This window comes from Siphateles boraxobius, unplaced genomic scaffold, assembly GCF_051911475.1.
Source record: "Siphateles boraxobius isolate OS27281-9 unplaced genomic scaffold, OSU_SipBor_1 45, whole genome shotgun sequence".
Lineage (NCBI taxonomy): Eukaryota > Metazoa > Chordata > Actinopteri > Cypriniformes > Leuciscidae > Siphateles > Siphateles boraxobius.
The window spans coordinates 547,501-560,000 of record NW_027509086.1 but is presented as its reverse complement, the minus strand read 5'-3'; the positions used below and the strand labels follow the sequence as shown (position 1 = coordinate 560,000).

Sequence of the window (12,500 nt, the reverse complement as noted above, 5' to 3'; positions counted from 1 at the left end):
AATTTGGAGTAGGATTTACTTGAAAAAAGCAAGGCAACTTTTTCCACTTAGAAAATGCTAGTAAATTTACAAAGATTTGCCAAGTAAAAACCTAAACATATTTATCAGTAGCTTTAATTAGAAATCTTTAAGTTAAAATTTACTTGGAATGTTGAATTAAGTAAACTTTACTTAACCTAGTTAAGTGAAAGTAACAAAGAAAATAAGTAATTTTAACTTGACTATCAAAAAGTTGATTAATATCGATTTAGTTGAAATTTCCTTTGCATTACATTTCAGTCAAACAATTTTATTGAATTATACCAGTCATTTATTGTATGTGTTTTACTTAGAGTATCTAAGTAATTTATATTTCATCATGTCAGATGTTATGCATGATGTGAAAATGCAAAGACCTCAATACTTGGTAGACAATACACAATGACGGTAACATTTGATGGATCGTTTTTGTGTTTGAATGTGTCATTTTGAGCAGAAAATTTACTCGAAATGTCACAAAATGGCAAGTTACTAAATCCTGACAACAAAAGCAATGATAAAACAGTGTAAATACAGCTGGAAACCAGTGAAAAATCAACCTCATTAATTATGCAAGGTCCAGTGCATGATGGGAACCCCAGGATCAGAAAAGTTGAGTAATTGTTACTTAATTTTATTGAGTTGATATTTACGCTTTCATTTCTACTCGCTTGAATTAAGTACTGATATGGAATTTACTTAGTATTTTTTTAATTCTTGCCTGAACTAACTTTTTTCTTGTAAATTACATTGTTTTTTTTTCAGTAGTGTTTACCTTCCCAAAAAAATCATTTTTTACAGTGCTCCAAACATTTATTTAATTTTAACTTGTGATTTTTTTATTTTATTTTTTATTTTATTTTTTACCAGATATGCTTTAAAACAACTTTAAAAATGTTCATATTCATTTAGCAGATGCATTTATCCAAAGTGACTTTATTTATTACAGGCTCTATTCCCTTGAAATAATCCGAGTCTCAATGAAGGATATAGCTAATATAACCACTAAACCACGAGCAAAACAACCCTCCAGTCCCAAATGATATAGTCACCAATATAACAAATCAAAGACTGTTGTGAAATGGCTGGAACTGTTGTCTGTCATTTGGGTTTGTGTTGTAATTAGTCAGACTGGATTAGCATCTGAATCGGTCTTATTCACGCATGCGCATTAGAGGACTGAGAAATGATCGACTGTGAAGCCGAAGCGTCTGTACTATTCAATGATTAAATATTCTAAATCATGAAGATTCTTCCAGAACAGCAGAGGATTCGCACAACGAACAAAATGTGTCACTCATAAAAACTAAAAACAGGAGAATTATACAATGTTTTCTTTTGTAAAATGTCTTTACAAGCCAGAATGACACTCTCTGCTGTATATATAATTCACTGTAGGCTAGTTTATGTCATTATCCATCTTTACAGAATTCATTCATAAGGTTTCCTGTTTTGTAAAGACGGCAATGAAACTGAAAGACTAGGCGTTCACATAAACGCGTTTTTCCATATGCGCTTCTTTTCCATTGTTTTCTGTGAACGCGCATGACCGTTTCGCTCGCGTCTTTCTAAAAACGCAGTTCATCTTTTAAAAGACGTATTTCTAAACGTTACGCGTTTTTCCCCCATTGCACTGCCAGCATCTCGCGTTTATAACAACAAAAGCGCGTTTACTTTCAATAGCTTTTTTTAATTGCAATTTTTAGAGTCAGAATACATTTCAATATGGCATGCTGTAGAAATGTAGCAGATTTATTCGGTTTTGTATTATGTTCAGTTTGGAAAAAGCAAATCTAAACGTACAAAATTGCCTGTACGCATATAAAGTGAGTGAGAAAAGATAGACAGATCGATAGACAGATAGACAGATAGATAGATAGATAGATAGATAGATAGATAGATAGATAGATAGATAGATAGATAGATAGATAGATAGATAGATAGATAGAAAGAAGTATTTTGTTAAGTTTCAGGTTGGTACTGTATTTATTGAAAGTGTCATTATTACACGATCATAGCAGAATCGGTTACATTGAAAATAAATAGAATCAAATTAACATTAAAATAGCCTAGAACATAGTAAAATAAAATATGTTGAGGACTTTTCCAAACGAGCATGACGACATCATGATTCAGTGTGTAGTTCTCAGTCCTGTCATCTGTTGCTGCTCCAGTTCTGTACTCCCGGAGGAAGAGGAGGATGAAGAGGAAGAATCTGGTCAGAGTGAGTTAAACCCGGCGTGGAGACAGAAGAGGAACACATCATGCATTCATTATCCTGACTTCACCATGCGTCCTCCTCCTCTCTCCTGTGTAAGGTGGACTCAGTGAACACACACACACACACACACACCTGACGGGGACTAAAAGGACAGATGAAGATGATGAGGGTAGAGGAGGATGGAGCGCATCAGGTGGACGATATGAACGAGCTGAACGCGGATCTCTCCATATTCTCCGTGGATTCGGATGATGTTCCACACAGGAGGAGGAAGAGGAGGATGATGATGATGATGCGGGACGCCGGAGGATTTCAACGCAAACCCAACGCGTCGTCCTCGCGACGCAACGCGTGGGGAAACGCATCGTACGCGGAGCTGATCACCCGCGCCATCGAGAGCTCGCCCGAGAAGAGGCTCACCCTGTCCCAGATCTACGACTGGATGGTCCGATGTGTGCCTTACTTCAGCGATAAAGGAGACAGCAACAGCTCGGCGGGCTGGAAGGTACCGCGACACACACACATCATCATCACAACACACACGCATGATCACAAACACACACGCACGCACGCACGATTCATTCACATTTGTTGGTCAAGTTACACAAGGGTGTGAAAAAATCACTGTTAACACGTTTTCAACGTTGGAAATAAAACGCAATATACAGTAGGCTAACTATTCAACACACGCATATAATATCCAATTCACATACAGTGGATGTGCCGAGTGTGTGTACAGGGTGAAGAGGTCAAATGAAAGTGTTCTTAACAAAGATTGTGAAGCCTTATAGTCTTGGACATTTATAGACAGATTCAGTCTTGTTTTGAAGCTCTGGTTATTTTATACAGAGAAAAAAAGTGCAGGCAGGAAAAACGTGAAAGGACGCATGCTAAATGCATGAGGAATATATATATATATATATCAGGAATATACATAGTGTGTTTTTACTGGCTGACTGAATGAGGAAGGAAATTGCTCATACTTAATGTAATCATGTATTATCAAACATTCCTCAGGTTCAATACTGCAGTCAGTCTGATTCATTCACAGCTCTTGATTCATAATCATGATTCATCTCTAGATTCATTCTCTTGATTCATTCTCTTGATTCGTTCTCTTGATTCGTTATCTGGATTCATTCTCTTGATTCATTCCCAACTCTTGATTCATTCTCCTGATTCATTCTCTTAATTCATTCACAGCTCTTGATTCATTATCATTATTCATCTCTAGATTCATTCTCTTGATTCATTCTCTTGATTCATTCTCTTGATTCATTCCCAACTCTTGATTCATTCTCCTGATTCATTCTCTTAATTCATTCACAGCTCTTGATTCATTCTCTCGATTCATTCCCATCTCCTTTGTGATTTCCTTCGCTGCAGATTTGAACCTCACACTTGAACTTAATACAGTTTTTCTGTACATATGTCAGACTTCAGCAACAAAAACATTTATTCCCTTCACTGAGTTCTGAATCATCTCTCCTGTTATCTCAGATTGTTCTGTGATTTCAGCTCGTATTTAATCAATGCAAATCATCCTCAAGATTCAAGAGTCCAGCAGTCAGTCACTGAACGGTGTTTGTCTTGCTCGATATATCATCCAGTAATAAATCACCCCTGAATAGTTATCTAATAGGACAAATACAGGTGTTTCCTGACTCTGGTCATTTGGTTTAATGGTCTCTTAATACTTCAAGCAGTTTGTTGAGTTACGGATGCCAATCTGAATGCTGAACTATGGTACTTAATAGTATTTGTAGCACGTTGCCAATGTTTCATTCAACACACTTGAGTGGCGTACTGTTGCTATGGTTACCACCTCAGACACACACACAACTCTGTTCACGAGGTTCTATTTTTAGAAATCGAATCTATGCGGTAAATTAAAAACCTTGAAACATCCAACCATCCATTATCCAAACCTGCTAATAGTCACTCGTATCCTTTTATAATTTATAATTATATGTAAAAAAGAATAATCATCTTTAAAACTTTTGTTTTCACTTAATTTAAAGGGTTAAGGAAACCTGACCAGAGTCCCAAACCACACAGAAACAGAACCACTGATGTTACACTGATGTTACACAGATGTTACACTGATATCACACAGATGTTACACTGATATCACACAGATGTTACACTGATATCACACAGATGTTACACTGATGTTACACTGATATCACACAGATGTTACACTGATATCACACAGATGTTACACTGATGTTACACTGATATCACACAGATGTTACACTGATGTTACACTGATATCACACAGATGTTACACTGATATCACACAGATGTTACACTGATGTTACACTGATATCACACAGATGTTACACTGATGTTACACAGATGTTACACTGATATCACACAGAGGTTACACTGATGTTACACTGATGTTACACAGATGTTACACTGATGTTACACTGATATCACACAGATGTTACACTGATGTTACACAGATGTTACACTGATATCACACAGATGTTACACTGATGTTACACAGATGTTACACTGATATCACACAGATGTTACACTGATGTTACACTGATATCACACTGATGTTACACTGATGTTACACTGATGTTACACTGATATCACACAGATGTTAAACTGATGTTACACTGATGTTACACTGATGTTACACCGATGTTACACTGATGTTACACCGAAGTTACACTGATGTTACACAGATGTTACACTGATATCACACAGATGTTACACTGATGTTACACTGATATTACACTGATGTTACACTGATGTTACACTGATGTTACACTGATATCACACAGATGTTAAACTGATGTTACACTGATGTTACACCGAAGTTACACTGATGTTACACAGATGTTACACTGATATCACACAGATGTTACACTGATGTTACACAGATGTTACACTGATGTTACACAGATGTTACACTGATATCACACAGATGTTACACAGATGTTACACTGATGTTACACAGATGTTACACTGATGTTACACTGATATCACACAGATGTTACACTGATGTTACACAGATGTTACACTGATATCACACAGATGTTACACTGATGTTACACAGATGTTACACTGATATCACACAGATGTTACACTGATGTTACACTGATATTACACTGATGTTACACTGATGTTACACTGATGTTACACTGATATCACACAGATGTTAAACTGATGTTACACTGATGTTACACTGATGTTACACCGATGTTACACTGATGTTACACCGAAGTTACACTGATGTTACACAGATGTTACACTGATATCACACAGATGTTACACTGATGTTACACTGATATTACACTGATGTTACACTGATGTTACACTGATGTTACACAGATGTTACACTGATGTTAAACTGATGTTACACTGATGTTACACCGATGTTACACTGATGTTACACCGAAGTTACACTGATGTTACACTGATGTTACACTGATGTTACACTGATATCACACAGATGTTACACTGATGTTACACAGATGTTACACTGATGTTAAACTGATGTTACACTGATGTTACACTGATTTAAGTGTGTCTGATGTTACACATGCTCATGACTGAAGAACTTATTGTCATAAACTGATAGACTTTGATTGGCTACCTGGATCCCATGATGTCATCATGCTCCTGTGTGTGTGTGAGGAGTGTGTGTGTGAGGAGTGTGTGTGTGAGGAGTGTGTGTGTGTGTGTGTGTGTGTGTGTGTGTGATGGGTAGGTTTAGGGATAGGGGCAGTGTGTGTGTGTGTGTGTGTGTGTGTGTGTGTGTGTGTGTGTGTGTGTGTGTGTGTGTGTGTGTGTGTGTGTGTGTGTGAGGAGTGTGTGTGTGAGGAGTGTGTGTGAGTGTGTATGTGTGAGTGTGTGTGTGTGATGGGTAGGTTTAGGGATAGGGGCAGTGTGTGAGTGTGTGTGTGTGTGTGTGTGTGTGTGTGTGTGTGTGTGTGTGTGTGTGTGTGTGTGTGTGTGTGTGTGTGTGTGTGTGTGTGTGTGTGTGTGTGTGTGTGTGTGTGTGTGTGAGGAGTGTGTGTGTGAGGAGTGTGTGTGAGTGTGTGTGTGTGAGTGTGTGTGTGTGATGGGTAGGTTTAGGGATAGGGGCAGTGTGTGCAGAGGTGGGCACAAATACATCACAAACTATTTTGTTACAAAATACAAATACTGGCTCATGAAATGTAACAAAATAAAATACAAAATACTGATGTGAAAATGTATTTAAATAAAATACAAGTAATTAGTATTTTGAAAATACAAAAATACTCCCACAATAATCCTAAGTCTTTTTTTTTTATTACTGAAAGGTCAATAACACAAAAAGTAGCAATAAGACAAATATGAGAAATGTGTAAATTCAAAATGGCGAAGTAGCAAAATAAAAAAGTATGGGCATTTCACTAAATCTCTACAGGGCCTGAAATAGCTCCCTCTGACGTAAATGGCATGCATAGCTAAGTTCACATCAGTGGTGTGGTAGGCTGCCCTTAATAGCAAAACGTGTTTGATGTAGGCTACGTAGCCATATTATCACCGTTACTCTACTCGTGCCTGAAAGGAAAGTTCGGTATTTTACATTTAAAGCCCTGTTTTAAGATCGTTTCTGATGAAATAGAACGGTTAAAATTGAAATTTAGACACATGCTGCTGTCCCGAGAATTTTAGGTTTTTGTGTTAGCACCCCCCACCTCCACAATGGTTTCATAGGGGCACTGGAAGAATCATTCATTAAACGCATTAAACTTTAGTTTACAAAGACGTGAAACTCACCGAGTAGTCTGGGGTGTTCACTGATATGCTCACACAAAAATCGCTGCAAAAGATGCTTTCCAATGTTTTACCATTCGTTGTAAAACTGTGGAACTATTTTTCCAAACGCCTCACACCCGGACATTCTTCCGTCGAGAGCTTGAATAATAGACACTCCAGCCCAGTTGGTGGCGATAATGCACCTTTGCCAATGTTTAGATAGCATAGCGTAGCCTACGCTATGAGCCTACGATACCGCGACTGGAAGACTAACGTTACAGAAAGAATACAAACAACCCCATTTCCGTCTCCGGCGGCGGAGTAATACCGTACCTCACAGAACATCCAATACAAGTCAATGGAGTTGGACAAAAACTACGATAAAACCTGTTGGAAAGCATCTTTTGCAGCGATGTTTGTGTAAAAATAACAGACCGAGAATTTTCGACACAAAATCAAAATTCCATTTTAATCATAATATATATGATTTATCATATTAATCATAAAATGTGTGGGTTTGTTTTACACACGAGACTCTAACTGCCCTGACCCCGTGTGCCTTTTCCATAGTAGAATCGCGCTGTACTTAAAAACAATAGGATTGCTGATTATTTTATACAAAATAAATATCAATGTTTCTCATATGTAATATGTTTACAAACGTGTAAAAACTGCAGATGGGTGTTATATTGTGAACGCTTGCTTAGCATGGAGATTTCAGTGGAGTTACGACAGACGCGCTGTTTCATAATAGGTAGGGCCTAACGTTATGATGTCATTTTATGAATGACAACACAGTGCATTGATCTCATAAGGCACAATTATTTTCACTTTAATGTCGTTCAGTGTGCAATATGTGTGTGTGTAGACTGTATATTTTTCACAAAACACTTTACCTTAATTCCGTTTTTAAGAGTTCAAAACTCATTCACTTCTTGGAGGGAGCCCGGTCTACAGGGTGTCACATGATTTTCGTGCATCTAACCTGGACATTGCCATTGCCAACATCAGACCGAAAATATGGCAAAATCATTTACTATGGTGATTTTTCTTAAGTATTTAAGTATTTGAAATACACTAAATACACTCCCTCAAAATATTTTGTTACAAACTACATTTTATTTTTTCCACACCTGCAAAATACAAATTACAAAATACACTAAAGTAATTAAATACGTATTTAAAATACATTAAATAGAAATACTGCCCATGTCTGAGTGTGTGAGTGGGTGTGTGTGATGGGTAGGTTTAGGGATGGGACAGTGTGTGTGTGTGTGTGTGTGTGTGTGTGTGTGTGTGTGATGGGTAGGTTTAGGGATAGGGGCAGTGTGTGTGTGTGTGTGTGATGGGTAGGTTTAGGGATAGGGGCAGTGTGTGTGTGTGTGTGTGTGTGTGTGTGTGTGTGTGTGTGTGTGTGTGTGTGTGTGTGTGTGTGTGTGTGTGTGTGTGTGTGTGTGTGTGTGTGTGTGTGAGTGTGTGTGTGTGAGTGTGTGTGTGTGTGTGATCGGTAGGTTTAGGGATAGGGGCAGTGTGTGTGTGTGTGTGTGTGTGTGTGTGTGTGTGTGTGTGTGTGTGTGTGTGTGTGTGTGTGTGTGTGTGTGTGTGTGTGTGTGTGTGTGTGTGTGTGTGTGTGTGTGAGTGTGTGTGTGTGATGGGTAGGTTTAGGGATAGGGGCAGTGTGAGTGTGTGTGTGTGTGTGTGTGTGTGTGTGTGTGTGTGTGTGTCTGTGTGTGTGTGTGTGTGTGTGTGTGTGTGTGTGTGTGTGTGTGTGTGTGTGTGTGTGTGTGTGTGTGTGTGTGAGTGTGTGTGTGTGTGTGTGTGTGATGGGTAGGTTTAGGGATAGGGGCAGTGTGTGTGTGTGTGTGTGTGTGTGTGAGTGTGTGTGTGTGATGGGTAGGTTTAGGGATAGGGGCAGTGTGTGTGTGTGTGTGTGTGAGTGTGTGTGTGTGATGGGTAGGTTTAGGGATAGGGGCAGTGTGTGTGTGTGTGTGTGTGTGTGTGTGTGTGTGTGTGTGTGTGTGTGTGTGTGTGTGTGTGTGTGTGTGTGTGTGTGAGTGTGTGTGTGTGTGTGATCGGTAGGTTTAGGGATAGGGGCAGTGTGTGTGTGTGTGTGTGTGTGTGTGTGTGTGTGTGTGTGAGTGTGTGTGTGTGATGGGTAGGTTTAGGGATAGGGGCAGTGTGTGTGTGTGTGTGTGTGTGTGTGTGTCTGTGTGTGTGTGTGTGTGTGTGTGTGTGTGTGTGTGTGTGTGTGTGTGTGTGTGAGTGTGTGTGTGTGTGTGTGTGATGGGTAGGTTTAGGGATAGGGGCAGTGTGTGTGTGTGTGTGTGTGTGTGTGTGTGAGTGTGTGTGTGTGATGGGTAGGTTTAGGGATAGGGGCAGTGTGTGTGTGTGTGTGTGTGAGTGTGTGTGTGTGATGGGTAGGTTTAGGGATAGGGGCAGTGTGTGTGTGTGTGTGTGTGTGTGTGTGTGTGTGTGTGTGTGTGTGTGTGTGTGTGTGTGTGTGTGTGTGTGTGTGTGTGTGTGTGTGTGTGTGATGGGTAGGTTTAGGGATAGGGGCAGTGTGTGTGTTTGTGTGTGTGAGTGTGTGTGTGTGATGGGTAGGTTTAGGGATAGGGGCAGTGTGTGTGTGTGTGTGTGTGTGTGTGTGTGTGTGTGTGTGTGTGTGTGTGTGAGTGTGTGTGTGTGATGGGTAGGTTTAGGGATAGGGGCAGAGTAAGGGGATAGAATATACAGTTTGTCCAGTATAAAAACCATTATGCCTATGGAATGTTCTCACAAATCACAAAAACAAACATATGTGTGTGTGTGTGTGTGTGTGTGTGTGTGTGTGTGTGTGTGTGTGTGTGTGTGTGTGTGTGTGTGTGTGCGTGCGTGCGTGCGTGCGTGCGTGCGTGCGTGCGTGCGTGCGTGCGTGCGTGCGTGCGTGCGTGTGCGTGTGTGTGTGTGTTGGGTCAGCAGGCCGTCAGTCAGACTGTAATGTGAAGTGACTGGAGTGTTATTTATAACATGTCTTTAAGGTCTGTAATGATGCAAAGAGTCAGTGAGAGAGAGAGAGAGAGAGAGAGAGAGAGAGAGAGAGAGAGGAGAGAGAGAGAGGGAGAGAGAGAGAGAGAGAGAGAGAGAGAGAGAGAGAGAGAGAGAGAGAGAGAGAGAGAGAGAGAGAGAGAGAGAGAGAGAGAGAGATGAAATAAAGACAGTAAACTGCTTCACACTTACAAACACAGTATTTACGGAAAGTTACTTTTAAAAGTAATGTTACAATATTGCTTTACTTCCCCCCAAAAGTCCCTAATTGAGTTACTTTTTAATGGAAAGTAAAGCGTTACTTTTTCTCATTTCTAATGTTCTGGGTTTGCATTTCGGTATTTTTTTATTTTTATTTTGAGGAATACTAAATCTGTTTTTGGGATATTTTGTAGTAAATTTAAAAGTAATGCATTACTTTACTCATTACTTGAAGTAATCTGATTACATAACTTATGTTACTTGTAATGCATTAACACTGGTTGTAACATGTGTTGTCTAATATTTATTTGCGATACTTGTGCATCATAAGAGACCAGTAAGTGAAGCATGTGTGTAGAAAACTGACACAGAGAGTCTGATGAACATCACGACATTAGAGATAAACTTCTGCTGGGAAAAACGAATTCAGTAACAGTGCAGAAGATGAAAAATGAAGGAAACTGCTGTATGTGCAGGAGGGTTTGGTGTTTTTCTGTACAATAAGAGACTCAAACAGAAGATCATTCAGTAGCAACACAAGTTCACGGCTTCAGTTCCCAGCAGAAGTGTGAAAAGATCAAATGTGTGCCTTTGGATAAAAGCATCTGACAAAAGCTCACTCTAAAATACGTGCACTTCTAGCGTTTCAAGTTCTCTGTATCGTCCTTTGATGATATTTATCAACGTCAAATATTAGCTGTTATTGCTCTATACCGGTCAAAAGTTTGGAACAAATAAGATGCTTCTGAACGATAGTCTGTTCTGCTCAATAAGAGTGCATTTATTATATCAAATATACAGTAAAAACAATAATATTGTGTAATATAATTACATTTAACATTATTTTGAATATGTATTTTAGAATACAATGATGCCAAAGGTACATTTTCATCAGCCATAAGAGACTTCTTTCAAAAACATTTATTATTGTTATTGAAGAAGCTTAATTATTCCAAACTTCTTACTGGTTTAGATGCAATAAACCTAATTGTGTTAGTGCTCATATTTCTGAATTACTTCTATTACATATTTCTTTTACTCATTTAAATGCATAGATTTTATGGTTTTATCCTCGTCTCACACCTTCTTAAACTTTGAAAATTCATTATAACAATATTAATTATTACTGTCAAAAATATGATAATCTATACAAACAGTGAAATAATCACAAACCCTGTCAATATTTGTTGTGGTCAAATGTGAGATTTTGACTGAGACTGAGAGACTTCGAGACTTCGGGACTGTGAGACTGAGAGACTGAGAGACTGTGAGACTGAGAGACCGCGAGACTGAGAGACTGAGAGACTGTGAGACTGAGAGACTGCGAGACTGTGAGACTGAGAGACTGCGAGACTGCGAGACTGCGAGACTGAGAGACTGTGAGACTGAGAGACTTCAAGACTTCGGGACTGTGAGACTGAGAGACTGTGAGACTGAGAGACCGCGAGACTGAGAGACTGAGAGACTGTGAGACTGAGAGACTGCGAGACTGCGAGACTGAGAGACTGCGAGACTGAGAGACTGCGAGACAGAGACTGCGAGACTGAGAGACTGCGAGACTGAGAGACTGGGAGACAGAGACTGCGAGATTGAGAGACTGCGAGACTGAGACTGCGAGATTGAGACTGAGAGACTGAGACTGCGAGACTGATGCTTTCTGTACACCTAAAGACTTTGAAAAGATTTAGAAAAGACTTTATAAGATTATCAGCTCACATCTAAAGACTTGGGTTCACATATTTTAGTCTCAGACTAAAGACTTGCGATAATATCAAACATGTTTGATATGAAAGACTAGAGAAAGACTGTCATAAATCGGGTCGCCGACTGCAGATTATCACCTCACATTTAACGATCGAGACGACGGGAGCGCGCTGAGACTCAAGTAAGATTCCTAAAGACTGCCGGTCTTTAGTCTGGGACTGTGAAAATCCTTTGGTGTACGCCCGGCATAAGACTGCGAGATTGAGACTGCGAGATTGAGACTGCGAGACTGAGAGACTGAGACTGCGAGATTGAGACTGAGAGACTGAGACTGCGAGACTGAGAGACTGAGACTGCGAGATTGAGACTGAGAGACTGAGACTGCGAGACTGAGACTCAGACTGAGACTGAGCCTGAGACTGATGCCAGTCTTTCTCTAGTCTTTCATATCAAACATGTTTGATATTATCGCAAGTCTTTAGTCTGAGACTAAAAACTCCGAACCCAAGTCTTTAGATGTGAGCTGATAATCTTATAAAGTCTTTTCTAAATCTTTTCAAAGTCTTTAGGTGTACAGAAAGCATAA

At 39.5% G+C, this 12,500-nt stretch overlaps 1 protein-coding gene and 2 long non-coding RNA genes across 3 annotated transcripts in view; 2 read left to right on the top strand and 1 right to left on the bottom strand.

Moving 5' to 3' along the window:
* The window catches only part of LOC143709108 (uncharacterized), a 168,496-nt gene that overhangs the window by 18,354 nt on the left and 137,642 nt on the right, over window positions 1–12,500 (top strand). The gene's annotated exons all lie outside the window — the stretch shown is intronic.
* LOC143709109 (uncharacterized) overlaps window positions 1–12,500 on the bottom strand; it is an 88,332-nt gene that overhangs the window by 58,945 nt on the left and 16,887 nt on the right. The window lies entirely within an intron of this gene.
* The window catches only part of foxo6a (forkhead box O6 a), a 40,761-nt gene continuing 30,466 nt past the window's right edge, over window positions 2,206–12,500 (top strand). Inside the window, exon 1 of the mRNA XM_077200204.1 lies at window positions 2,206–2,744. Coding sequence (XP_077056319.1) covers window positions 2,394–2,744 — 351 coding nt within the window. The 5' untranslated portion in view covers window positions 2,206–2,393. The remainder of the gene's footprint in view (window positions 2,745–12,500) is intronic.